This window comes from Protopterus annectens, chromosome 13.part0 (genome assembly GCF_019279795.1).
Source record: "Protopterus annectens isolate FY-2018-M chromosome 13.part0, PAN1.0, whole genome shotgun sequence".
Taxonomy (NCBI): domain Eukaryota; kingdom Metazoa; phylum Chordata; order Ceratodontiformes; family Protopteridae; genus Protopterus; species Protopterus annectens.
Genome location: NC_056747.1, coordinates 208,965,562 through 208,993,452, shown reverse-complemented (window position 1 = coordinate 208,993,452; position 27,891 = coordinate 208,965,562). Strand labels below are relative to the sequence as shown.

Below are 27,891 nucleotides of genomic sequence, written 5' to 3'. Positions count from 1 at the left end.
AAGACATTTCATTAATTCAGTTTGATTTGAAGAGACGCTCAAATGTAAAACATAACATTTTGTAACAAAGCAAGGATAATAAAGACGTATCACTGGTCAGCTAAATCTCAAACCTATTATATTGTTTTATGGGTGTTTCATATTTAAAATCATTTCCTGACATTTTTAGTTACACTTTTTATTAAAAAAGTATAGTTTAGGCATATTTAAAAAAATGCACATTTTCTAAACAGAACCAATATAACAAGTAAGTTAGACTTGGAACTGCTACCTTCTCCAGTATACAGTGCTGTTGTTCTAAATCCACGGTAACACAACAAAGTCACCAGTTTTAATGGTGTCACACACAGATTTGCTTTCTGAGCCCTGATGAAGAAAACCCAATCAGAAAAAAATCAGGGTGATCACCTGTGTATATTGTTGTAATCCAGAAGAGAAAACAGTCATATGGGTGATCACTTTTTAGTATTGTAAAAAAAAAAAAAAAACTAACAAAAAAAAGTCTCATATGCGTAAATGTATTTATTTATAGAGGTCTTGATGGTAGCATTTTGTATGAGATTATGGTACAGCAGGGTAAAGGAATTTGTCCTTACCCCACTGTTGTGTGATCTTGGATTTAGAATACATAATTAGCAAGAGATGTGGGGGTGCAGGGGGGCTTACATCTCTTTTAGTCTGTGCAGTTTTTGATAATTTAGATTCACTCTAAAATGATAACTCCTTTTTGATGTTTCAGGAGATATATATATATATATATATATATATATATATATACACACACACACACACATATATATATATATATATATATATATATATATATATATATATATATATATATATATATATATATATATATATACTTAGCGTTTTATAATTCAGTTTTATTGTTAGCTTATGCTAAACTGCCTGTGAGAATATATGCATTGTGGTGCTTTTCTCCCCTGGCATCCTTTAAGAAGTGTCTTTCCCAGTTAGACTTTCTCAGCAATCAGAGGCAAATAAATAACCGAATTAGTAAACCAAAGTCACCCTCCCAATGCAGGGGGCTTCATCCATTAAACTATTAACTAATAAAAGTAAGACCAAACTTTCAAAACATGTAGAACATATCAGTGAGCATTAGATAACTTAATTAAACTAATCGTACTGGGTTTTGCTTGGGACTGTATTGTACAGTCAAATACTGTGTCATACACTTATCACTGACAACATAATCTTCATGGTATATCTGATGTGTGATATTTTGATACTGTCTTCTAGTAGAAGTGGATGGCACTTCAAGAAAAGACCGTTACTATGCACAACAGTATTGCAAACTATGTTATCAGCATTGTTGTTGGATCTGTCTGGGTGGTACCTGAAAGTGATAATAGAGTGGCATTCTTAGGTATGGATATGTTAAAAGAATTCTCATTCTTATGGGAATAAACTTACCCCTTCAAACATAACCAGATTCTTAGGTTCATATGTTCATAGGTTCATACTAGGCTATCTGCCCTAGGGCATTTATAAGCCTAGCCAGAGTGTGTTTGGCTTTCGCCACCCATTTTAAATTAATTTTGCTATGCCCTTTTTCGAGGTTAGTATACTGTGCCTCTGTCTAACAGTGACACAGAAGTGATACCCGGGGTAAACCTACGATCTCCCATCCACTCATCAAGATTCCTCTTGAAGAGAGTCAATGAGGGACTCTTCCTAACCTGGACTGAGATTTTATTCCAGAGTGAAGGGAACCTCTGGGTTATGAATCTGTCCCTCCAGCATTTCCTATTTATTTTAGTGCTGAGGTTCAAGTCTCTCGAGTGCGTAGCTCGATGGGATTTGGATTTTCTAAGGTGCAGCATGTCCATTAATTCTGGGTTGGACATGGCTTTATACGTCAGGCACAGATCGCCTCTGAGCAGGTGGTATGCCACTGAGTAGAGCTGGAGTTTCTTTAACCGGGTAGCATATGGCATCTGTTTGAGCCCTTTGATCCTCTTGGTGAGGTACTTTTGGGGTCTTTCCAGTTGCTGCATGTGTCTGGTGAGGTACATCCCAAAAGGGGCATTGTACTCAATTATGGGCCTGATGAGGGATGAGTAAAGAGGCACGATGACCTCCCCTGATCTAGATGTGAATCTCTTCATGATTAGGTAGGCTATATAACATGTTTTTATAACCACTTTGGCAACGTGGTTGTCAAATGAGAGATTCCTATCAACTTGGGTCCCCAGGTCCCGAATTACTTCTTCTGTACTTAATGGATTACCACCTATGTGGTAATTTGTGGGCACTTTGTTTTTGCCAAATGGGATGACTATACACTTTTTGGCATTTAGCTTGAGGCCATGGCTCTGGCACCAGTTGTCTGTTTCTATGAGGCCCTTTTGGAGGATGCTTGTGTCAGCTGGAGAGTCGATTATGGCACCCAGTTTGTAGTCATCTGCGAACTTGGTCAGCCACAGTCCTTCTGTGTTGGCCTGTACCTCCGAGAAATATATACTGAACAAGAGAGGTCCCAGGACTGAGCCTTGTGGGATGCCACTTGTAACTGGTTTGGAGTCTGACATGGCTCCAGCAATTCTAACCATATGGGTTCAGTCCTTGAGCCAGTTTACAGCCCATCTAGTGACATAGGGGTTTATATTTAAGCTGGTGAGCTTATCTATAATGCCCAAGTGGTGTATTGTATCAAAGGCTTTTGCGAGGTCCAGGTAGGCTGTGTGGACCACCTTCCCCTCGTCAATGGCCTTGGTGACTGTTTCAAAGAAATCAACCAGGTTTAAGAGGCAGGATCTGCCCTTAACAAAGCCGGACTGGGTAGGATCCAGTGTCTGTAGGTCCCCAGTATCTTTATTTATGAGGTCCATGATGATCCTTTCCATAGCTTTGCAGACCAAGCTAGTCAGGCTTATGGGGTGATAGTTTCCAGGATCTTTTGAGGCACCACCTTTGTGGAGAGGGACCACTGTTGCTGTATGCCACTCTTTGGGTACATATCCTGTAGTAAGGCTGAGATTGATCAGTAGTTTTATGTTTGGGTTTAACTCTTCTTGGAGTTCATGTAGGACGCAGCCCGGGACACCGTCTGGTCCCATTGATGCTGTGTTTTTTGATTTGGAGAGGGCAGCTCTTACCTGAGCATCTGAGATGTCAGGGGGGCAGCACTCTGCTGGGATAGATATTTGCCCTTTTGGTGGGGAGGGGGGGAGAAGTTTGTGCTGAACCTGTCAGCTAGGATGTTGGCAATGTCTGTGGGTTCGGTGTATTTTTTGTCATTTTGGACTAATTCTGAGCATATCTGGGAATTCCCACCCAGGTTCCTAACATAACTAAAGAAAGCCTTGTAATTATCCTTAGTGTCCTGTGCAATTTTTCTCTCGAAGCTAGCCTTAGATGATTTTATGAATGTCCGTAGTTTTTTGCTAATACTGATCAGAGATGCCTTCCCTTTTTGGGATTTTGCTCTATCATGTACTAGCTTCCTCCTTCTATTGTATAGTTTGTTTATGGCTGGGGTCCACCAGACAGGATGTCTGCATTTGGAGTATCTTGGGGTATCTTATTGGACAGATGGGTAAAAAAAGAGCTAAAAGAAAACATACTACAAATGCTTTGAAATGAAAATATATGCAAATGTTTTGATTAAAATCTTGGCAGACGGGCAGAAAAGTAGTACTGCATTTATAGCAAATTAATATTTTGCTTGTTGCATTAGTCTGCAGAGACTTTAGGACATCAGTGTTTTCAATGTAGTCTAAAACCCTAATGTAGATGAAATCAATGTACAAATGACAGGGTCTCAAGGGGCATAAATCTTACTTCAGGCATTCTGTGTGTTGCCTGTGTAAAATGTAAGGGCTGACACACTGTGGCAGGAAGAGGTCAAGCTGATTGATGAAACGTAGCCACTGTGTTTAACAGCAACAGTAAGTGGGAGTTTCTGGTTTGTAATATTAGAGCACAGATGATATTAAAAATATGAATTGACACAAAATGGCTCAGCGACACAAGACGAATCGTTAATATGTATTTACTTTAGTTTTAGGAGGCTCTGAAGATCTGGCAGTTGCTTTTACTAACAGCATGCATGCTGAAAATAACCCCCCTTCCAAAAGAACCTTGATCCTTTTTCTGATGAATTCTATTTACACAAATAGCACTTGCACAAATTTTTATTGGTGCTTCAACATGATTTTCCCTCTCCATTGTCACATCAAAAAGTGAAGTTTCACTTGTTTTGTATTTCACAGCAAGATAATTAGAATATGAAGTCTTCCTACAAGTGAACTGAATGCTATGTTACATCAGGGGCAGTATTTATTTTATTGCACTTACATGTGGGTGATGCAGTGGTGCAGTAGCTAACATTGCTGCATCACAGCACTTGGTTCACTGGTTTGGTTCCAAGCTGGGGTACCTGCTCTGCACAATTTGTACACCCTTCCTTGGACCATGTAACCTTTTTTTTTTGATAAACATTTGTGGGACCTGCTAGACCAAAATACACAGGTTGAATAGCCAAAAAATGGAGTAATGTACTAAGTCTGAGATGTCTATTTCCTGGAATATTGCTTTTTCTATGAGGTATGGTGATCTCAAAGTTGGTATATATAAGTTTGCAAGTGTGGGAGAGCTTGCCCCCCCACATCAGAGGGTGGCGGGGACTCTGATTTTCTTAAACATCCCAAGGACATCACTAGGTGCATTGGCAAGCTTCTAAATTGCTGTAATTGCATGTTTGATGTGAGTTTTTCTGCATCTGTCTGTGTCCATGTCCATGTGTATGTCTATGTAAATGTCCTTAAATTGATTGGCATCTTGTATGATTGGTTCTATGCCTCACACCATTCAGCCTGATGAGAGCCAGGACAGGCTGTACTGAAAGTTAAAGTTAGGAAACAGGCTGATTTTTGGTTCAGAAGTGGATATGGGCTGGTAAAGTGTGAAGTATGCCAGTGACACTCCATTTTTTTCCTTCTTTTACATCTGCAAGTATGTGCATTTCCTGTGACAAGAATATTTTTGGGACTATTGATTGCACTTATGGAAATAGATATTTTCCTTTTAATAATTGATACACAGTGTACACATAATTAAGGGGACAATAATGATCATCATCCTAAACATTTCAAGAATGTTAGTTTGATAATGAGCAATGTCTAGTAAATCCAAGACTGATATGGAGTAATCTCCCTACACTGGTGTTCCGTAACCCTAGAGTTACCATATGATTTTCTGATATCTGCTATAATTTGTTCTCTTCTCAAAACAGAAACTGACAGCTTTATTCATCAATTCCAATTTCTTTGAGCTTGTGGTATATACATTTAGTGTTTTGATCTATAACTTGGTTCATATACATTTGTGGGAGTGGTTCTGCCCTGCAACAATTTGTGCTTTTTTTATCAATCATGCATTCCACCATTGTTATTATGTAGTACATTGCAACCAAAGATACTATAATTGTTATTAAATAGTTATCAGATCATGTGGGTAATACAAGCCTCCACACTGGAAGATAGAGGACAACATGTTTTAATGGTTTAGTAGCAAATTTCAAAATTTCTTGCTATAGCAATGGCACTGTAGTTAATTCACATGATTTCAGAACTCACAAATCTTGTTCCAATGCTTGTTATAAGGAGCCTAATACAACCCATAGCAATATTTGGATACTTTTAAATGGACAGCTTTGTTTCTCTAGTCCTTGTGCCTGTAGTTGTCTAGTACGTAATCACTGAATGTAGGACTTTATGATACAACAGAAATCTGAAATGAAACATAATGTGTATTGTGGTGCAGTTATGTTAATCAAAAGTTAAAATCCCAGTGTCAGATTTTGTTTACCTGACAAACATATAAGTTGAGTTGGTTTTCTTTATTTTTTTTTAATAAATGGGAACAAAAGCACCCCTGGCAGCATTAGAAGGAATATTTTTAAATGAGTATATTACACTTAAACAGAAATACTGCAGTGGTGGTGCTGCGGTAGCATTGTCGCCTCACAGTTAGACATTGCCCGTTCGATTCTCAGTTAGAGTGTCTTCTGTGTGGCGACATGCGTGAATGGGCATTCCTTTATTGAAGGTTGTGCATAAAAATCTACTGCCAATCATTAGTGGACCGGAGTTCCGCTCTGGTGACCCCTAACTGGGAAAAAGCCGAAAGACAAACAATAACATTACACTTAAACAGTAAGAAAACCGAGAAAAGGTCAGTAGGCAAAGGCGTAGTCTTCAGTCATACATTCAGCAAAAATCCATTAGAAGGAAGTTTCAGATTAGTGGGGGGGGGGTTATAATCATGCAAGCACTGCCATAGGATAGTTTTAGCTTGATCTTTGGAGTCTGTCAGTTGCTTAGAGGATAAACAAGTTCTTTCTTGAGGTCCAGTAGTGCATGGTTTTATTCCTATTGCCTAATTGTGTGACTTGATTAAGTCACTTAACCAGACATCGCTCTTGGGATGAGTCTGAAAAGGTCTATGGAGATCACTACTCTACCCCAGAAAAACAAATGGGTGGGAAGTTGGCATAATGGTTAGAGTTTACCTTTCAGAAACAAGGTGCAAGGTTTGATTCTCACATGGGTTAATTGGCTAGTTTTAAAACGGCCCACAAGGGCAGTTAGTCTAATATTAATCTATCTATGAACCTAAGAGCAGACTTTTGTTATGGGGCTTAAAATTGTACACCTGTCAGTAAGTAATAGATGAACACTGAAGTGAAAAAAGAAAAAGCACATTCAGATGCACAATAACAGCTCTCCTCTGATGTAAACTCACAAGCTTATTGGATTTTATGTTTTGATTTCACTGCTAGAAATACCAATGTTTATATGAGGTTGCACGTTCTCTTAGTTAATTTATTTATTTAAGTTTGTTTAGCGCTGTAGTGCACTGATCGCTGGGGACCAATTTCAGGTAGAGCACAGGTGAACATAATGACAAAACATTACAGAGATAAGCAAAGGCCAACAACAATATTACAAAGCAAAAGTAAATTAATACATTGTGAAACATTTTCCTAGCAAAGTTAATAGTTGTGATTTACCATATGTACATGTAATTTACATGAAGCACATGTTGAATATAATAAAGAAAAAGTGTGTCAGTCTTTTACATCGACTAAGAAGAGACAAATACTGCGTTTACATAGTATGTACACATTAGATTCTGACAGATGGCGCATATTATCGAATAAAGAGAGGAAGATGAGAACAAAGGAGAAGACTGGCAGGGTTACGATATATGGCCTGTCTGAAAATTTGGAATAGGTGCAGATTCTTTGAGATGAGGTGAGAGTGATTCCCAAAGTTTGGGGGCTAGAATTCAAAATATGTGATTCCCTTTGGGGAGTTGTAGAATTGTGACAAATTGAAGGTAACTCCATAGGTTACAGGTGGATGTTTACTTTAGGAACTTCCCTGCCATGATGAGTAAGAATCTAGAAGGCAGGGTTGGTAGAAAAGTGACCTTAGATGGAGACCTACTCTTTATTTTACTGTTAACCATTTGTCCTTACTGAGGCTTTGATAGTGAGGTTCCTGAGGGGTGAAGTGGGTGATGAAGCAGTCTAGTTTATTTAAAATTATCTGTAAAGATAATAAGGTCTTCTTGGAGGATGTGGCTATGATGGGTAAGCCATATTTCAGATTGGCTAAAAAGAGTCTTTTTTTTTTCCAATGAATATCCTGGCTGATTTTGAGAGGAAAGAAGAAACTGTCTTGCCCAAAATAGTGAGGAATTAATTGGTCTGATTTTCTTTTTCCCTGATTTTTGTCTATATGGGCTTAGAGGTCTACAGTCTAGTGTAACCAGATACCAAGATATTTGATGCTAAATATTGATTCTACATCGGGCAGGGGAGACTTGTTGCAGTCTTAGATAGTGTTGGTTACTGGAGCTGTAAATAGACTCTGGTGGATACTGAAAAGCTTTCTTTTTATTATATGTGGGTTGAGTAGAAGTTTGTTCCTTTAACCAGTTGTTCAGAGAAAAAAGGTCATACTGTAGTTGAATGTGGATGATTGATCTTAATATGATCATATTATTTGCATATAACATGAGGAAGGTTTGAAGCTCATAAGGAAGTTTATTGATAAAATTTGAAAAAAACTAAGGGGGCAAGTATTTAGGGTTCCCTTTAAGTAGAGGGGCATTCTTAGAGATAGATGAGCATAGATGATCAGTTAGGTAGTATCTGAACCATTGGCATGAATCTGGGCTGATGCCCAAATGTAACAGGGTGTGAAAAATTAGGGTGTCTAAAGGCATAGTGAGTTCAACAAAGGGTTTACCTACAAGGCCACCTTCACCAATGTTCATTAAGAATTCACTGACTGGTCAGAGTACAAAGTGCATTCATAGTACTGTGGCTTGTCCACAAGCCATGATAGTTTAACAAAAGGAGCTGGTAAATTTGGATATATTCTTAAAGCTGAAAGATGAATGAGTTTTTGTAGAATTTTTTGAGTCATAGAAAGAATGGTAATAGGCCTATGTTGTGAAGAATTTTAAAGCTTTGATTGCTTTGGAAGTGGATTGATTAAAGCTGTTTTCCAGATGTGAGGCATAATATTTTGGTTATAGCAAAGGTGACTAGGTATGAAACATTAGAGCAGTTTGCCAGTTTTTGCAAGGGACTGAGGTTACCTGCCCCAGTGAAGACACCTGTGGGAATTGGGTTCCAGACTGTTACAAGTTCATTGGTTTTAATTTTTTTAAGTGGAATTGAGGAATGAACTGTAAAGGGAGGGTGGGTGAAATGGAGAGGTGGCAGCAGAGGTGGGGAGAGGGGGAGCAAATACCTACCGGAAGTAAGTAGGTCAAAATTGCCCGTGTGAGCATTGTGTGATGTTATAACAATACATTTCTTGTGGAATGTTATGGTCTATTAGCAGATTAACCTCATGTCAGAATTTTTTTGGTTTTCCCCTTCAAGAATTTGGATTCATCCCTTATAATAACTTGTTTTAGTATGTTTCTTAGCATGTTGAAATGCTCATGATTTTTTGGTGACATTTTCATTCCAGTTGTGACACTGATTCATCTCTTAATAGTAAAACCTGTTTTAATTTCTTTGACATTCAATTGTTTATAATGGTTTGGCTAGTCTTGTGGCCAAAGTGAAAAATCAATCATGGAAAATTAGTAATGTATGGTTGAGAGTTTATTTTCCGCAGTATTGGGATCCTGTAAGTATGGGGAAACAATCCAAGATGGAGAGCTATGATCTGAGTTTGTCAGTACTGACTTCATCTTTTGGCCTGAAGGTAATTAGTTTTGCACATCATTTTGTGGCTTGGCCACTGAACGTAAATGTAATAGCACAGTGGTCAAAAAGAGTTGGTGGCAGACATGTTAGAGATAAAAGAGGGGTGGTGTATTATTAAAATATCAATAAGGGAAGCTCTGTCTGAGAGTAGATTGGGTTGGTTCTGTTATTAGCTGGATGAAGTAATGATTAGGTAGGAATTCAGCCATATGCTTAGCGTGGGAGCTTGCAAACTAAGGTTAAAATATGTAAGAATGATTTTTCATAGGAGTTGTTGCCATGATATCAGGAATTAAAGTTTTGAATTTGTCAAGGCAGAATAATGTATGAAATGCTGAGCTTATGTCCAACTGCTCAGAATAAAGTCTCAATTTAACAAACCAAAGTCAAAAAGTTTTGATGTTTATATGTTTTGGATTAGTTTATTATTTACTACATAGAGCACAATTAGCTTCACGGCATATGCTCCAATAATATTACTCTGTTTTTAAATGTTATTTAAAAGCTCTGCATTGTCAGTTGATTGGTTTTACATTTCATTACAACTAAATAATAGGCTTTCATAGGAAGTAATCCCACATATTATCTCTAGCAGGACCTCAGATTACGAAAATTGCTTTGAGGTACTCATTTATGCCTGGAACTTGCGTATGAATATACATATTGCTTCTTGTTCTTTTTCTTTTTGGCACTGGGGTGCAACTGATCTTTGTCATGTCTCATTTCTACCTTTTCCCCTAAAATCAGAGGCTCCCATTCATCACTGACTGTACCATTGTGGCTAGACATCTGGTTAATGCATTTTCCACATCTTCAGCAGGTCTTATTAAAATTCAAGAAGGTATAACTTTTGGTTATAACACAGCACACTCCTCCCCAGTGACTTCACACCTTTCTGTATAGATAGTATAAGGCTACTGGTATACTTTCTGATATAACAGTCCTTTCATTGAAGACCACATTCAACAACTGCAGTCTTCACCTCTTTAGAGAAATGTGCAAGCCTACATTGTTTGACACAGGCACTTTGTTTACTTACGAGGTCTTATAACTGAGCTGGCACTTACTGCCACATGGTACTGTTTGATTACTGTCATGTGGTAAGTACAAGCATATGCGCATTTGTGGCCATTTGTTTCAGCCTTACAAAAATGATGTGGAATTTGCACACTGCTGGGCTTTGTGCGGTCTTTACCAACATACTTAGTTTTCCTGTATGTTGCTGTTTTCTTCTTGTAAATATGAGTACTATAGATTAAACCTGGATAAAAAACAAAACAGACAAAAAAAACATTAATGGACTTTGAAATTCACAATTTTTTGTCAAATTCAAGGCTTGCAACCCCATCTCTACATTAACTATACTGACAGTTCAAATGTTCAAACATTGAAATTTAGAAAGGAATTTCCATGTTTTCATTTCAGAAACAAAACACAAATGATTTCTGTGTGCATCAAGAAGAACTTGTGGATGATCGCTCTCTTTATTCATCACTACTTACCCTTTGTCATCATAACAGCCGGTGTAGCGTGCAGAAAATCAAGTTCGACATGCCTTTTCACTTGAAATTCCATCTGCTTCGCTACTGTAGAAGCACGGCTTAGGTAGTTCTATTACATTTTAAAATGAGAGTTGTAAATGCTCTGTGCCTGTAAGGATCTGCATTTTGCACTGATGTGTTGTAAACACAGTAACATGACTTTAGAATGCCCCTCTGACACTTGCTGTTCAGCTTCTTTATTTACACACTGAAGTAGTTCTTCATACTAATACAAATATTTCATATACGCTGCACTAGTAAGAAAAAACATGCCTTGATCTCTTCAGTTTTATTTCATATCATCTTGCAACATGTTTCATCAATAGTTCATTGTGTAAGGGACTGATTTTTTGAGACATAGAATCAGTCCTCAGGTCTGCAGTATGATGTTTGGAAACAGTTTAAGGTGCATATTATTTTATTTCTAGAAAAGGAAAAAAATGTAGGGGCTAGGCTTCAGGCCATTATACTGAAAGCACAGGTCCTGGTTTGCTGTATCTATGGTGCTGTGAGTATGACACAGTTCTTGTTGTCATTTGCCATGCTGTAGTTAAAAAAAAAATTGCAGTAGATTTTGTTGGAAGTAATAGAAACATTGTGAAATGTTGATCGTTATATGGCCTCAATTTAGCTTTGTATTACAGCAGATCAATATGAGCTTTAGACCTCTTTTTAAGCAGTTTAAGATACTGCACAAAACATCAAAGATGTGTCATGGTTCTGTCACAAGTCTTGGAAGCTTTAATGAAACTCCAGCAGTGAGTGTTGAAATGTGTCGGGCACATTGACATGGACCATATAGAATCTGCAGCTAATCATGCTCTCTTGAAACTATTCAGATTGTCTTTTACTTCCTTTTTTATACACATTTCTGTGGAACGTTATAGCTCAGTCAGAAGTCTGTTCAAAGTTTAATTCTTGCATTTTGCTTATCAGAAATGCATAAAGTCTATAGCATATGTGTTGCATCCTGAAACTTGATCGGACCACCTGTAATGAGTATAACAGACTGGTATGAGACATTGTTCAGTAGTATTTTACTTTGTAGCATATTCAACAATAACAGCAACACCCATGTATGTACTTGTTTGTCTGCAACAGTCTTCTCACAGCGCCGCTATGTTTACCATTTATGTTTTGCCATCTGCACCTAAAGAACGAGACCATCCATTGAATGTTGGCTGTTGGCTCATTTAGTATGTTTTTTTTTTTTGCTGCTGACCTTTGGTCCTATCTAAGCCTCCAGGCAGTTTGCAGCACTTTTCACTAGCATATTATTTGATCTGTTTTGCCTTCTTCAGTTTAAATGACCTTTTTAATATTTTATGTGCATCTTTGAAAAACAACTATTTGTCCTAGATATCTTACTTAAGAAACAAATATATAAATGTATGCATGCATGTGTGTGCGTGTGTGTATCAAATAAATGAAAATTATTTCTAAAGAAGAATTTAGATTAAGATAGAAAAAATAGTTGCTAGGGATAGAAGATTCCAGATATGTTAATGCCACCCTTCTGTTATTGAGTGCATTGGTAAGGTTTTATTGGAGTGTCATGCGGAATTTTGGAGAACAAACAGAAGGAAGGAATTTTGGATGTCAAAAATGGCTGTGTTACCAAAACAGTGAAATAGTCTAAGGTTCTTGGCTATGAGGAAACATACAAGCTTGTTTATATTAGTAGAAGAGGAATAATGCTGTGGTTTGGATGAATCATATTGGTTGATGGTATATAGGAGTGGCAGAGTTAAAAAAAAAGAAAGCTTCATTGGGAAGAAGGATACATGGGAGACATCTGGATAGGGAAATAAATTAAGTCAGAACTGAAGACATAGTACTTTATGGAAGAGGGTGGTAAGGCTTATACCCTAGTGTAGTGTAAGTCAAATAGGTTTAATGCTTCATGGAGGAGGGTACAGGATTAGGGGTAGCTGCAGAAGAGGTACCTCCACTACTCAACCAGACTTAGTTGGCAAGGGGAGGTGAGCCTTCATCTTTTAATGTCAGATCTATCTATTTATTTATATGTGTCTGTATGCTTTACAGTTAAAAATTGAAAAGATCATCTAAAATGCCCCATGCAGCACAAATATTTTTTCTTTCCCTTTAATTGATTACTTGTATTAGTCATATTGAACTGAAATGTTACAATACTGGCTACGTATCTGTGAGATATCTCTAGAGTTATATGGCATCCTGAATTCACTAAATGTCTTCTCATCATATCACAGTCTGAAACAGAACCCACACTGTGAAAGTAATCTCCCTAAGTAGGGCTAATATTACAGTTTAGACTATTTCCCTTGAATTATTCATAGAAAAGAGTTAGATGTCACTGTGGGACGGAATGTCATTGGAAAGGAGATTTATGAGCCTCTGCAGACACTAAACAAACTAGAATCAATACGGTTTGTCTAAATAAATCCCTTTCTTATTGCAGGTTAAAAGAATGGCAAATACGATGTTTCATGTTTTCTTGCGCTGTCTTATTTGGGCAATTCCTATCATCCACCTCATGGCAGGTAAGCTGCATGCAGAAGAATATTTCTGAACTCATTAGATATGGTAAAATGCAATAGAATTTCAGCTGTTGTATAAAAAAAAATCATAAAACAAAAGAGCAAATGTTCTGGTTTTAATGAAGCTTGTTAGTCAAGAAACATTTTCTGTAACAACAGGTGGTATATATCTCAAGCTATAAACCTGACTGTATGTTACTGTGATGCTAGACAACGTATACTGTTAATAATAATAGAATTTTGTCTACTGATTTTGTTTTATGCAGTCAGAATGTCTGTTGTGATGCATTGTTTTCAGTCATGACAAGGGAAGTGTGTAGGTTTGTGAAGCTGACATGGCATGAAAGACTACACATAAATTATACCTTGAAGAGATACAATGTGAATTCCTATAAAAAAACATGGCAGCACAGACATGAGGGACAGAATATTAATGACACTTCAGCAATGTACAGATCTAAGAATGATTATAGATAAAAATAGCAAAATTAAGTCTTGTCATAGCGACAAGTGCAGTAATCCTGGCATTCACAGCATTGCATTTAAATTGCCGTGCAAAAATTGGATATATATCAATGAACAGCATATGCTATCAATGTCTAGCAGGCTGGCATTGGGGCAGCTCACCTTGTTGTTAAAACTTATTGCTATCTGAGAAAATGCAGAAGGTTAAAGTTAGCAAATGTTGTTTCTGTTGCCATCAGGGTGTTAACATTTTACTTGTTACAACTAGACTGACTGAAGTACAAAAGCATAACGGAAAAGTGAGTGCATCCCACAAACCTCTCCCAACCAACAACATACCTCTTCAGACTGTCAAAGGTGCATTTTTTTCAATTATGGTACTTTTCACTGAAGTTTTCATGTGTTTTGCTGTAACTTCCATATTATACTTTTTTAGCACTGGACTTGGGACCACATGGGGCAGCTGTCTTGTTTTTCATAAGTACTAATGGTTCAGTCCTATCAATTAAAAAGCTCAGTATTTATTTCTGAGAAATGACTTTATTGATTCATTCAAGCCAATAAAGCCAAACCCCACCGGCTGTATTCATGATGCGTTTCACCCCTTTTTATGTGCTCCAGACTGCCTTCTACTCACACTGCAGAGAACGATGCATCCTGTTTCCCAGAGCTTGCCTGTCAACGTTAACAATTTTATTGACACCTTTGTGGACTGCATCCAATAAATATATTTAGGTTCATAGGTTAGTACTAGGCTAACTGCCCTTATGGGCTATTTTAAGCCCATCCAGTTACCCCATGTGAGAATCAAACCCTGCACCTTGCATCTGTAAGGTAAAGACCTTAACCATTATGCCACTTTGTCAATGGTGTATCACAAGAATGAGCACTCTTAATAGTTCTGGCAAGAATTTGTCCAAGGCAGTTAACAATGCCATTTGTATGACGCTGCTACTCGGGTGTATCCTTGACTTTGATTGCATCTGGCCTAATGCCGTCGCCACTTATACAATGTTCAAAATACTGAATTTCAGTTTTGCCAAAGCAACATTTCTCTATATTTAGCTTGACGCCAGATTTATATCTGATGTCCAGTCTCTAGCCTTTTGGGATGCATTTGCATATTAAGCCCAAGCACTTGAATAGCATCCACTGCAAGCACAGCATCCCACTGATCTCTAAACAAAATATTCATTCTCACTGAAAAACTTTTATTTGCATCCTTTCTGCTTGTTCACTGAAAGGAACTTAACTTTACGCTCACGTTTCTTACAAGAGCTATAGAATTTCATTTTTTCTGGAAATTTTGGGATGTTTCTGCAGGCACAGTATGGCATTGCTCTGATGTTTGCACCATTGTATATTTTAGACTTCATTGGACTTCGTGAATTGGGAGTTTTACATGGCAGTTTTTTTCTCTCTGCCTTACGGTTTAATCACAGCAACCAAAAAAAACTCTCGACCTTTGTTCTGTCTTATTTCTGTTGTTACTTATTTGACAACTTTAGCATTAAACACAGCAACAAAATACCAATTTTGTTATATTTTTTAACTTATTTTGTGCTACACATTACTAATGTTCAGAATGCTCATGGTTGCTTTGGCTCATTTTTCCAGTCTGCATTCATTCTGTTTGTCACTCATACGTTTGCTAAGACAACTGCAATGCGTTTTATACTGGTTTAACATTTGGTTTGTGCTTAACATCACTCACTTCTCACAAAAAGATATTCATTCTCACTGAAAAACTATTATTTGCACCCTTTCTGCTTGCTCACTGAAAGCAACTTCCCCTTCTTACCAGAGCTATATATTTTGATTTTTTTTTTGATTGAAACAGCCAAACTTCCAAATGATAGAAACCAGGAAATGGCCAGAGGAAGCAGAAACCATGCCAAACAACCAAAACAGATGCTACCATCAAGTTTTAAGCACACCAGAGTCCTTCAGTTTTTCAGTCATTTGCCTGGTCAACTTGTAAGCAAATGCTTGCAATCTTTGTCACATGTCCCTCTCTAACATAGAAGACAAGCAGGCGGGGTATTTCATTTAGATGCTTTAATACATAAAAACACATCAGGATGGATAGCAGCATCATAAAATATAAACAAACTGGTTAACAGACAGACCTTCCATACATATATGCTTAAATTTCAACAACTTACTACAAAATGGCAGTCAGACTTGGACGTGCTCAGTATTTACACACTTGTGCAAGCCCTTGAATAGCTTCTTAAAGGTACATACACACATTGATCTACATCCTCCCTCTTAAAAAGATTGCCCTTTGTGAAAACAATACTAGAGTCAGACATGCATTATTATAGACGCTAGAACAAAACACAATGTACATGTCCAAGTTGCCATGTATCTGTTACATGGTCTGGAGATATGATCAAATCTCGTAACATAACAATCTGGACTAAATTTAGCAACAGCAGCAGTCTTCGGTGAATAACTCATATCAGGAACTTCTAAATTTGTCACAGGAACAGGAATGTCCTCTGGAACTTCCTCTGGAATTGGAACACTGGACAACTCACTCTGAGATAGAGTCTTTCTCACAGGCTATGTGCTGTGGTGTAGGCTTGGACACCGGTATCAAATCTTTCCAATTCTGCCTAAAGTCTGCTCCTTGTGATTCGACACTATAAGATCTCAGCTCTGGGCAAATACTCTTCACGACACCAATCCAGTTGTAACCTTTGGAGATATGCATCCTTACCACTTCTCCTTCCTGTAATTGATTGAGCGGTTTGCTGGTCTTATCATAGTCAGACTTCTGGGTTAAATGCTTTGTCAGCAGATTGGTTTTCACTGACCTCTTATTCTTGATACATGGAACCAACAATTGACTATTGATTGGTAATGTGGTTTTGGTTTGTCTCGACAGAAATCTCTGAGCAGGTGAACCAAGATTTTTATCACATGGAATGTTTCTGAGATTCAAGAGATTCAGAAAAACATCACTGTTATCTCATTTTGACTTCCCTAGTAACTGTTTTGCACTTTGAACTGCACATTTTGCCAAACCATTTGACTGTGGGTACTCAGTGCTACTTGTGACATGAGTAATGTTCCATTCTTCAACAAATCTTTTGAACTGTTGGCTTGGAAACTGTGTGCCATTGTCAGAAATAAATTTGTGTGGACTACCATGTACTGCAAAATGATGTTTTATCTTAGTAATGACAGTACTGGATGCTAGGTTAGGGAGTAGGTCAATCTCACACCAATTGGATTAAGAGTCTGCTAACACCAAATAAGTGTTTCCTTCTGTTGATGTGGCTTAGTACTATTTCACACACAACAAGATAAAAGTGCTCTCTCAATCTCTTGTGACATAGCAGGCCAAAATACTAGATCTCTTACCCTTCTTTTGGTAGAGTCGGTTCCTGTGTGATCACGATGTAGGATAGTAATGTACTTGTATTGCAAGGACTTTGGAACAATTACTTTCGGACCTTTCATAATGATACCTTTGTCAGGCAAAATCTCATCTCTGTATGGAAAATAAGGTTGCACTTGAAGTAAACGAGATTGCATTGATGGACATACTTGATTGATAAAATGGTTGAGCCTTTATAAAACAGGATCTGTGGCTGTGTGATCTCTCTGCTTATCAAGATGTGTGGGAGAACAAATTCTCACTTCCAAAACCAAGGTTCTCATTATCATGCTGTTCTGTAGTGTTTCTGGGTGATCTGGATAATGTATCAGCAAGATAAAGAAGTTTGCCTTTCTTGTAGACAAGAGAAAAATTATATTTTTACAATCTCTGCATCATACGTTGCAGTGTTGCTGGAGCTGAATGCATAGACTTTCTCATGATAGTGACTAGGGGTTGGTGGTCTGTTTTGACCTGGATAGGTCTACCATAAACATAATCATGGAACTTCAAACATGCAAAAATGATTGCCAAAAGCTCTTTCTTGACCTGGGCATACTGCATCTCAGCTTGGGTAAGAGTTCTCAATGCATAGGCAACAGGTTGATCCTCTTGTAGAAGGACTGCACGAAGATCAAATTTTGAAGCATCACAGGAAAGTGTAACTGTCTTGTGAACATCATAATATCTGAGAATTGGTGGCCTAACAATTCTCTGTTTCAGGACATTAAATGCTCTTTGTTGTTGCTCTAACCATGACCAAGCTACTTCTTTACATGTTGGCTCTCTAAGCGGTGCTGAAAGTTGGCTCAAGTCTGGAATGAACTTGCCTAGATAGTTAACCATGCCAAGAAAACATTGCAGGGCTTGAACATTGTCTAGAGCTGGCATCTTGAGAACGTCTGTTTGCTTGGAAGGGTCTGGTCGTACGCCTGAACTGGTAAATAAATGACCAACATAAGTAACTTCTTCTAGCCTGAATTTGTATTTCTGTGGATTGAGCTTAAGATTCACTTGGCATGCTCTTTCCAGAACTTTTCTGAGGTTTCTGTCATGCTCAACTTCACCATTACCTCTGACTACTATGTTGTCAACTATAATAGCACAAGGATACCCAGAAAAAAAGTTGTTCCATTGTACGTTGAAAGACTTCATTGCAGAATTTATTCAAAATGACATTCTCAAAATCTGTACCTGTCAAACGGCGTACCAAATGTAGTGAGCAATGATGATTTTTTGTCGAGCTGAATTTTCCAAAATGAACTCTCTGCATCTAAGATAGAAAAAAAACAGTAATATTAGGCATCAAGGCTGTGATTTCTTTGACTGTGCTCATTGGATGATGAGGTCTTTTTAATGCTTTGTTCAAATTTCGTGGGTCAATACATATTCTGATGTCATCTGAGCTTTTCTTGTGAGCTACCACCATGGAAGATACCCATTCAGTTGGAGTTGCAGAATCAACAGGACAAATCACACCTTATCGCACCATTTTATGTAGCTCGGCTTTGACTCTGTCCTGCATGGCTATTGGATCTTTTTGTGCTGGCCTGATAACTGGAGTGACCTCTGGGTCTAACTTCATGGAGTACACAGCTGGAAGCTTCCCTAATTTGTCTTTGAAAATATCAGTATACATATAAAAAATATACTGGGCAAAATTAGAGTAGTGGTCTTTTAAACTAACATGATGGACTACCTTATTAAATGAAAACAGTCCCATTTTCAAACTGTCTCTGAGCCTTAATAATGACTGGATGTGCCTCTTGACCACATAGAATAACAAGTTGTAGCTTCTCCCAGCAGAGTAGTGTGAAAACACTACTGAACCTTCAGTCTGTATTTCTTCACCTCCATAAGTAATGAGCTTCACAGACCTTGCCAAATCAAGCCTTTCACTATGACACACACTAGCAAATGTTGCTGTTGACATAACATTGCACTTGGAACCTGTGTCAACTTTGAGCTCTACAAGTTTGCCATTTATCCAAACAGTACAGAATACTTCATTCTTTGCCCTTAAATCTACTGCATTGACTGTTTCATTAAGCACTAACACACCATTGACATAAAAAGTATGTGATGTAGGGTCACAGCTTTCTAATTGATCAGCTTATTTCTTAAAATGTTCCCTTTTAATAAAAGAATGTGGACCTTTTGATTTACAAAACCTTTTAAAATGATTCCACGTATTGCATTTGTGGCATTGCTGACCAAAAGCTCAACATTCCTCCCTTTTAGATTCATGATTTCCACCACAATTATGACAGTTGGCAATGAGACTAGGTTGGGGCCCATGCTTTGAGTTTGCAACTCACTTTTGTGCTTCACTGAGACTGTGCGAACTCTGGAATTTGCTGGAAAGCTCTGGGGTTTACCAGTGGGTGCTGCAGGGGCTAAATAGCTGCCATGTGCTTGGGCCTGTTTCTTTTAACCACGTGCTGCATACTATCAACATGAGCTTTATCATTGTGCCTTCTAGAACTATTCTCATTTCTAAGCATATTTGTGTGCTTTTCTGTGAGCTCATGTATCTGACAAATCTCAATGGCCTTGTTCAAAGTTAAATCACTATCACAAAGCAAAATCTTTCTCACAGCATCATGTTTTATATCATACACATGTCTGTCTTTTATGAACTCATCCCTTAAATCATCAGATCTACATGTTTTAGCTTTATTTCTCAGGTCAGTTTTATATATATGCTGCAAATGTTTCACCAGGTTTTGATCCCTTGTGTAAAATAGGTGCCCTTCCATTGTAACATCCATCAGGGGGGTTAGACATTTCTCTAAATTTACATTTTAAGCACTCAGGGTCCTGCCTTGACTCAGCTGGTACAACAATATGACTGGTTTCCCCTTCTCCTGTATAGATAGCAGGTGCATACACAAATGAACGTTCACTTTTTATGGTTTCTAAACCAGCTAAATTAAGCCTTTGTATGGTCGTCTTTCAGAAAATGCAGCCTGTATGAAAATGTCATAGTCTTGCTCAAATACACTCCAGTTCTCTGCAATATTATTCTCAAACACAAGTGCACTGGGTTTTCAAAATCTGTCTGCCATGCTCACAAAGTATGTGCTAACACACAGAAAGTATGGCCCTTGTAATTATGTACAAAAAAAACTGTTCTGTGAGCTTGTAACAATGTTCAAATGCACAATAAACTCTTTGAAATACTGTACTTTGCAACATATACTCTGTAATGGCTGTGTTCTGCAAAATAACTTTATTGTAATACTGCACAAACATACTAACACTTTATACACTTCAGATAACTCGGATATCTTTAATACAAAAAATATGTGCTTAGCAAAAATGCGGTTGTTCCCTCTTATTTTATTTGTTTTATGCAATTCGGACTTTATTTCAAATATTTTCTGTAGCAATTTGAATATTTTTTTATCAATATTAGACATATTGATTTATGCAAATATTGTTTAGAGCATTCTGTATGCCTCATTTCATATTTTTCATATAAGAAAGTGCTGAGCAAGTTTTTAATATCTGAAATTCGTTTCTACCTGTTTTGTGAAGTTTGCATGCAGTAGGCATGATTCACTGGTTTATATTCCTCCAGTTCCAACTGGGTGCTCCTTGAACTCAAACTGAAGAATTTGGATTCCATCCTGGCCTCAAGTCCTTTTAGACATGCCACTTCTTACACCATGTTGTACATCACTCTCTAACATAGAAGACAAGCAGGTGGGATATTTTGCTTAGCAGCTGTAATACATAAAAACACATCAGGATGGATAGCAGCATCATAAAATATAAACTAACTGATTAACAGACAGACCTTACATACATACATGCTTACATCTCAATGGCTTACTATAAAATGGCAGTCTAGCTTGCACGTGCTCAGTATTTATACACTTGTACAAGCCTTTGGATAGCTTCTTAAAGGTACATACACACACATTGATCTACACTTTACAATACTATCTGAACTGAATAAAGAACCTCTTTCGCTTATGGTCTGGACAAACAGGATGAAATGATTTATGATGCATTTTTACAGTGTTTCTATGGATGTAAGTTCTTAAGCTTTTTGTTGAGTCTTCTGCCTTTAGGTAGTTTGTGTTCATTTAGCTATGATTCCACATGTGTGAGTGTGTATCTGTAGCAAATATACAGATATTCATATATATGTATATACATATACATATGTATAGATACACACACACACACACACATACACACACATACACACACACACACACACACACACACACACACACACACACACACACACACACACACAAAATCTTCATTTGGTTGAGTAACATGAATGTTGACAGCCTGAACATAAACCACTCTACATCAAAAATGGAAATGCCGACTTCCGACATCCAAGTATGCATGTGCTGATATGCTGAGTTTACTTCTTGGTGCATGCAAATATTACTTAAAAAAATAAATAAAAAAATAAGCAACATCCCCTCATGTAGGGGGCTGGGCCCCCAGTCTCACACACCTGTCGAGTATCTGTAAAGTCAACCAAAATACAGTTGATTAAACAGATATCAAGCAAACTCCCTTTCGACCAAACAGAACCCATATCTATATCTATATCTATATCTATGTCTATATCTATATCTATATAAATATATGGAACGGTTTACTATCAAAATTGAGAATGGCAAAAGAAATGCCATTTGCAACACTGAATCATAACAATGAATGTCAAAATCTGTACTACTGCACAGTGTCAAATCAGCTGCGCCCCCTCACCCACTGCTAACTGTATATTCCGACTGTGAGATTGCACTTCAGCGAGGAAAGGGATGAGTTTCCAAACCACACTGTACCGCGATCTCCGTACAGTGCTTCGAGTTCATATCAGTGAATGCACAGTGCATTCACTGATATAAATTTTCTAACACAGAGATGTTCCGCAAGATGGAAATTCGAACATCCATGTTTCGAATTTTCCATCTGCGGAGCATCTCTGTTTGCAAATTTGATAGTAAAGCATATGGAACTGCTTGCATTAAAACACTTGAATGCTGATGTTAACAATGTTGACAGCAAATGCCAACAACATAAATGTCAACCGGGCACTATGCATGTGTGAGGAATACCCTCGCTGCATGCAAAAACAGGTACAGGAATAAAATAGTAAAAACATGTTTTTTTTTGTGAGGGGGTAAACCCCTGCACCCCCTCCTCAACATTCCCTGCTCACTTTATATACCTACTCATTGATGATATAATTCCTAAGGAAGGGAATATGGGTCCTGTTTTTTGGTCGAGAGGAAATTTGCTTGACATCTGTTTTAATCAGCTGTATTTGGTAGACTATACAGATGGTTGACAGGTGTGTGAGACTAAGGGGGAGTGGGGGGTCAACCCCTTACATGAGGGGATGTTACTTATGTTTTTTGAAGTAATATTTGCATGCACCAAGAAGCAACCTCAGCACCTGCATACTGAGAAGTCAGAAGTCGGTATTTCCATGTTTGACAGAGTGGTTTACATTCAGGCTGTCAACATTCATGTTAGTCCACCAACTGAAGGTAAATTATATATGTATGTATGTATATGTATATATATATATATATATATATATATATATATATATATATATATATATATACATACACTCACACACCCACACATTATATAGATATATGTTGTCCCGTTCGATTCTCAGCTAGTGCGTCTTCTGTGTGGAGGCATACGTGAATGGGGCGTGCCTTCGTTGAAGGTTGTGTGTCAGGGCTGGTAACCCGGTACGTAAAAATCACTACCAATCATTAGCGGACCGGAGTTCCGCTGTGGTGACCCCTAACCGGGAAAAGCCGAAAGACACAAACAAACCTATGGTTCATAGGTTTATAGATTAGTACTAGGCTATCTACCTTTGTGGACCATTTTAAGCCTAGGAGTTACCCCATGTGAGAATCAAACCCTGCACTTTGCGCCTGTAAGATAAATACCTTAACCATTACACCAACCTCCCACTCATATATTTATCCTTAAGCTTTTTGTTGAACTTTCTGTCTTGAGGTAGTTCGTGTTCATTTAGCTATGATTCTACTTGTGTGTGTTGATCTGTAGCATACATAACAGAGGCTATTTGTCCGACTGTCAGTTTCCTGGATCCTTTCATTTACAATTTTGCTGAACACGTGCCATATACAAAACCTTAAAGGAAGTATATACAGATCCATATAAAATAATTCAGAGTGGTTTGGCTTTAGACAGAATTGAATGGTGTAAAACAGACTCTCCAGTGCAATCAAGAAAGATAATTTCATCTTCATTTATTGCATTTGCTTGTTTTCACTTGGTGTAATAAGTTCTAGGCCTGATTGCAAACATCAAGTGACAGTTAACACACATCAATTAACAAATAATACTGAAAACAATTATATGAAATGGCATTCGGTAAGTGTTTCTTAACATAATTTCTAAAACCAGCAATCCAGCAGTCTATAAATGCAATTATCAAAGCTGTCTTAAGCTTTGCTGATTGCACAAGACACTCTTTGGCATTGTGCGTTTCTGCTTAAAGCAGAAGAAATCTGAATTAGTTCTTGAAAATGTGCCTATATTTTCCATAATGCTTTATATTATCATATGTTTGACTGCTGAAAATACCAAAGTGTGTATTGCAAGGCCACCAAGTCAAAAGGATGAAAATAAACATATTTTTTCATCCTTTATTCTAAATTCCAAATTCATTCATTTTGGCTTGTATTATATTCTTTTCTTTCCAGAGGGTTAGTAACCTATTGTAGCTTTCCCACCTTACTTCTCCTATTGTTCAAGACTTTACCCTTACTCAGCAGTTTTCTTCCACATTTTATTTTATTTTACAGTTTCTTTACCAGGTGAGAGAACTGGTCTACTGATACCTTTTTAGTCATGATCCAGGAAGAGAACAGTACAAAAGTTACAAAGAACAATCCAGTTAAGTGATTATACAACAAAATAAAGTTTAAATTAAGATAAAGTAATAAATAATAATGCAGGAATAATTACAGAGCTACATTATTTGCACTGCTATTAACAGCCAACAACACAATTTGTAAAGACTGATATATGCTACAGAATCCTGAAAGCTCAAAATCCGGAGACCAAAATTTTGAAAGTTCAAAATACTGAAAACACACAGTATACCAACACTTATTATATTCCAGCACAAGTACATACAGAAACATATTACCCTTCAACTATGCTCCCCCCCACACCCCCTGCTACTTAAATATATCAACTCCGAGATTGCACTTAGTCTAGTGAAGTGTAATCTGGGAGTTGCTCCCCTGTGTATAGTTGAAGGGTAATATGTTTTTGTATGTACTTTGCTGGAATATAGTAAGTGCTAGTATCCTGTGTGTTTTCAGTATTTTGAGTTTTCAGTATTTTGAACTTACGAGATTTTGGTCTTCAGGATTCTGTAGTGCTCCCATGTATGTGCGTGTGTGTATATATATATATATATATATATATATATATATATATATATATATATATATATATATATATATATATATATATATATATATATATATATATATATATATATATATATATATATATATATGCAACCCCTGCAACTTAAATGAGATTGTTCTACAGGAATGGAAAAGTTCCCGTTCTGCACTGTATACCAACCTCTACTGACAGGTTTCAAAATTCCACAACTTTGATATTCTGAGCTTTGGTATTTAGAGTTTCAAAGTTGTGTAATTTCGAAATTACAAAGTAGATCCATATATCTATATAGCTATATCTATATCTATATATATCTATATATCTATATACATATATATATATATCTCTATATACATACATATATATATATATATATATATATATATATATATATATATATATATATATATACATACACTATTTCATCTCTATAGAAAACTGGATAAATAAATCTCAATTGCACTTAAACCCCAACAAACTAAACTAATCCTATTCCTTTCCAAAAACATCAATCAAAATGACACATAAATTGAAAATGACACCGAGACAAAATTAATATGAGTTGTCACTGACATGTTAAAATTGTAACTGCACATTAGTACTGCAGTCAAAGAGATGCACTGCAAACTAGGCTTTCATTACAAAGCAAAGAACATGGTAAGTGATCATAGTAAAAAAAAAATAGCTGCCCCCTCCCTTCTCCTTCCTCCCCTCCTATATAACTCAACAGTATTCACAAATCTCAACTCTTCCACCATATACAAACTAGACAGCACCTACAACAAAATTATCAAATTCGTCTGCAGCCTTTCAAACCACTCCCATCACTGCACAGCCATCAATACCATTAATTGGCTTGAACTTCCTCAACACGTCACCCTCTTCCAGCTACTCACAGCACACAAAATACTTTTATCAACCTTTTTGAAACATTCTCGCATGTACCCAATAGAACCCAAAGAGCCTCATAACTTAAGCTGTTGATAATTCAAATAATTGTTAAATTGACTCACTATTGTCTGTCACCATCTCCCAAGACATGCAACAAACTTCCAAACATCAGGCTTTTAAGTAACCTGCAACAGTTCAAACCCACCCTAAAATATCACCTAGCAACTAATAAACTGTCTAACTTTACCACACCTGCAGCTTAGAGCATTGTAAATAATGACAGTTGACCGTTTCATTTGAAATACTGTTTTTCTTTTTAACTGTCAAATGCATATTTATATCATTGTTTTGGAGCTTTAATCCCTGGGATCCCACTGAAAATAGGCATTTCAGTTCTGAGATGTAAATTGCTAGTAAATAAAAATAAACAAATAAATAAATAAATAAATAAATGCTTGCATGCATGCATACATAAATATATACAAGGACAGGTTCCATCAAATGCTGTAAAAATGTTATGGCTCAGTGTGTAGGAACAGTTTTTATGATGAATGCTTTTGCCAGTTTCATGGAAGCAAGCAAACTTGGCATCTTGATATAGAAATTCCTTTAGAGTTTTTGGGAGGTGTCCTGGGATGGATCATTTTTACATCATTATGTAAGTGTTTCCAAATAGCATTCTTACTCTAGGAAATTTTTTTTTATCCAATACCATGTCTCAGTCGAGGCCTGCAGAGCAGAAGTATATCTGGTTCTTCTAGTGCCCTGTGTAGTTATAATTGGTGTCCCACTCCCTCAGCTCTTTAAATAAGGAATAAAACGTAAAAAATAAAAAAGTAAATAAAATGGATGTTGCTTCTAGTGGTACACCAGTCAGGTGGCCAGATGCACAACACACCCCTCTGCCCAGCCATTCAGGTCCCATTTTTGTGCCCTGCTCCCAACTCCTTCAACATATTTTTTAAAAAATAATTTATTCTTTTTTAAACTATAACACACAGTGCTTGATACAAATGTTTCTACAGTTTATGCCCTGCTTGCATGGAGCACTACAGTTTTTGTTTAAAAAAAAATTGTTTTACTTTTAAACTGTAGCAAATTGCTTGCTGTACTGTAGCAAGCAGTTACTACAGTTTAGTCCACACGTGCTACAGCACTAAAGGTTGCAACAAATGCAAATTGTATTGCAAAATGCAAAATGATTCCCCCCAAAAACTTTGCACTTGGAGCAGTTGCTCCTCTTGCCCTGCCCTAGCGATCTCTGCTGCAGAATGAGAATGTCCTCTTGGCTGCTTGTCAGTGAGTAGTTTCATTCTATGTGGAAGTGGTGTTTTCAAGGGGGAGTAACTAACCTAGTAGAGTAATTTTAAATAATGCTTATTATAGGGAGCTAATACAGTTTAGGAAGAAATTGTCTATATATTTTATTCTCATTTCTTTAGATGTGATGGGCTGATCGTTGACTCATAACGCAGACTTAAAAGTGGTTGAGCATATTTTAATTTGGGAATCAGAAAGTGTCTAGCTATGGTTGTTTGTGCAGCAGGTAAGAGGAAATGGGAGATACAATAGCACAACTTTAGTTACAAAAATGCTTTGGAGGTGATACTTCTGTGTGAGGTGTGATGTTAAGGTAATGGTCAAGAGTTAGCACTAGGTACTTTTGATCTTGTATGTTAGTAATAATATTTCAGTTAAAATGTCTTTAAGTTGCAAAGTTGGTAGAGAGTAGTTTATTTGGGGATGAGAATAGCATGACATTAGAGAGCTGAGTTGATTCAAAGTTTTTCAGTGAAGCCATTTACGTATTTGGTTTGTTATGTTTTTCTGGTGTCAAACATAAGGATATCTTTATATTTTATGATATTTGGGTTAGAGAGTTCAAGAGTGATGGTACTGATAAATCAAGAGAAAAGCAGAGGGCCCCGAAAAGAATGCTGAGAGGCTCCAGTGTTCTGTCTTTCAGGTGATTATCCCCAAAGTTTAATTTTCTAAGTTTGCATAAGAACAGTGAAATATTAAATCTCCAAGTTTAAAATAGCCAGGGAATGAACTCAATTGGACAGTAGGATGACCAATCAACTATAGACAATCATTAAAAACTAGTCAATAATAAAGGTGTATAACCATATAGTACATGTTCATGCTAAATTAGAAAAATCAATATTTTAATGTGAAGTAATACTTGTATTAAATTCTTTGAACTAGAGATGCATGGGATTAAAATTGTATGTTAATAAATTATATATACATAGATTAAATAACATAAAATAATATCTCATAATGAACTATAACACATATTCATCATAAAGAATTGTAAATACATGTATTTACAATTCTTTATGATGAATATGTGTCGTAGTTCAACTTCGT

General features: G+C 36.9%; 1 protein-coding gene across 1 annotated transcript in view; it reads left to right on the top strand.

The window, feature by feature from the left end:
- The window catches only part of LOC122787159 (versican core protein-like), a 2,083,348-nt gene that overhangs the window by 394,476 nt on the left and 1,660,981 nt on the right, over positions 1–27,891 (top strand). Inside the window, exon 2 of the mRNA XM_044053735.1 lies at positions 13,247–13,328. Within this exon, the coding sequence (XP_043909670.1) occupies positions 13,256–13,328 (73 nt within the window). The 5' untranslated portion in view covers positions 13,247–13,255. The remainder of the gene's footprint in view (positions 1–13,246; positions 13,329–27,891) is intronic.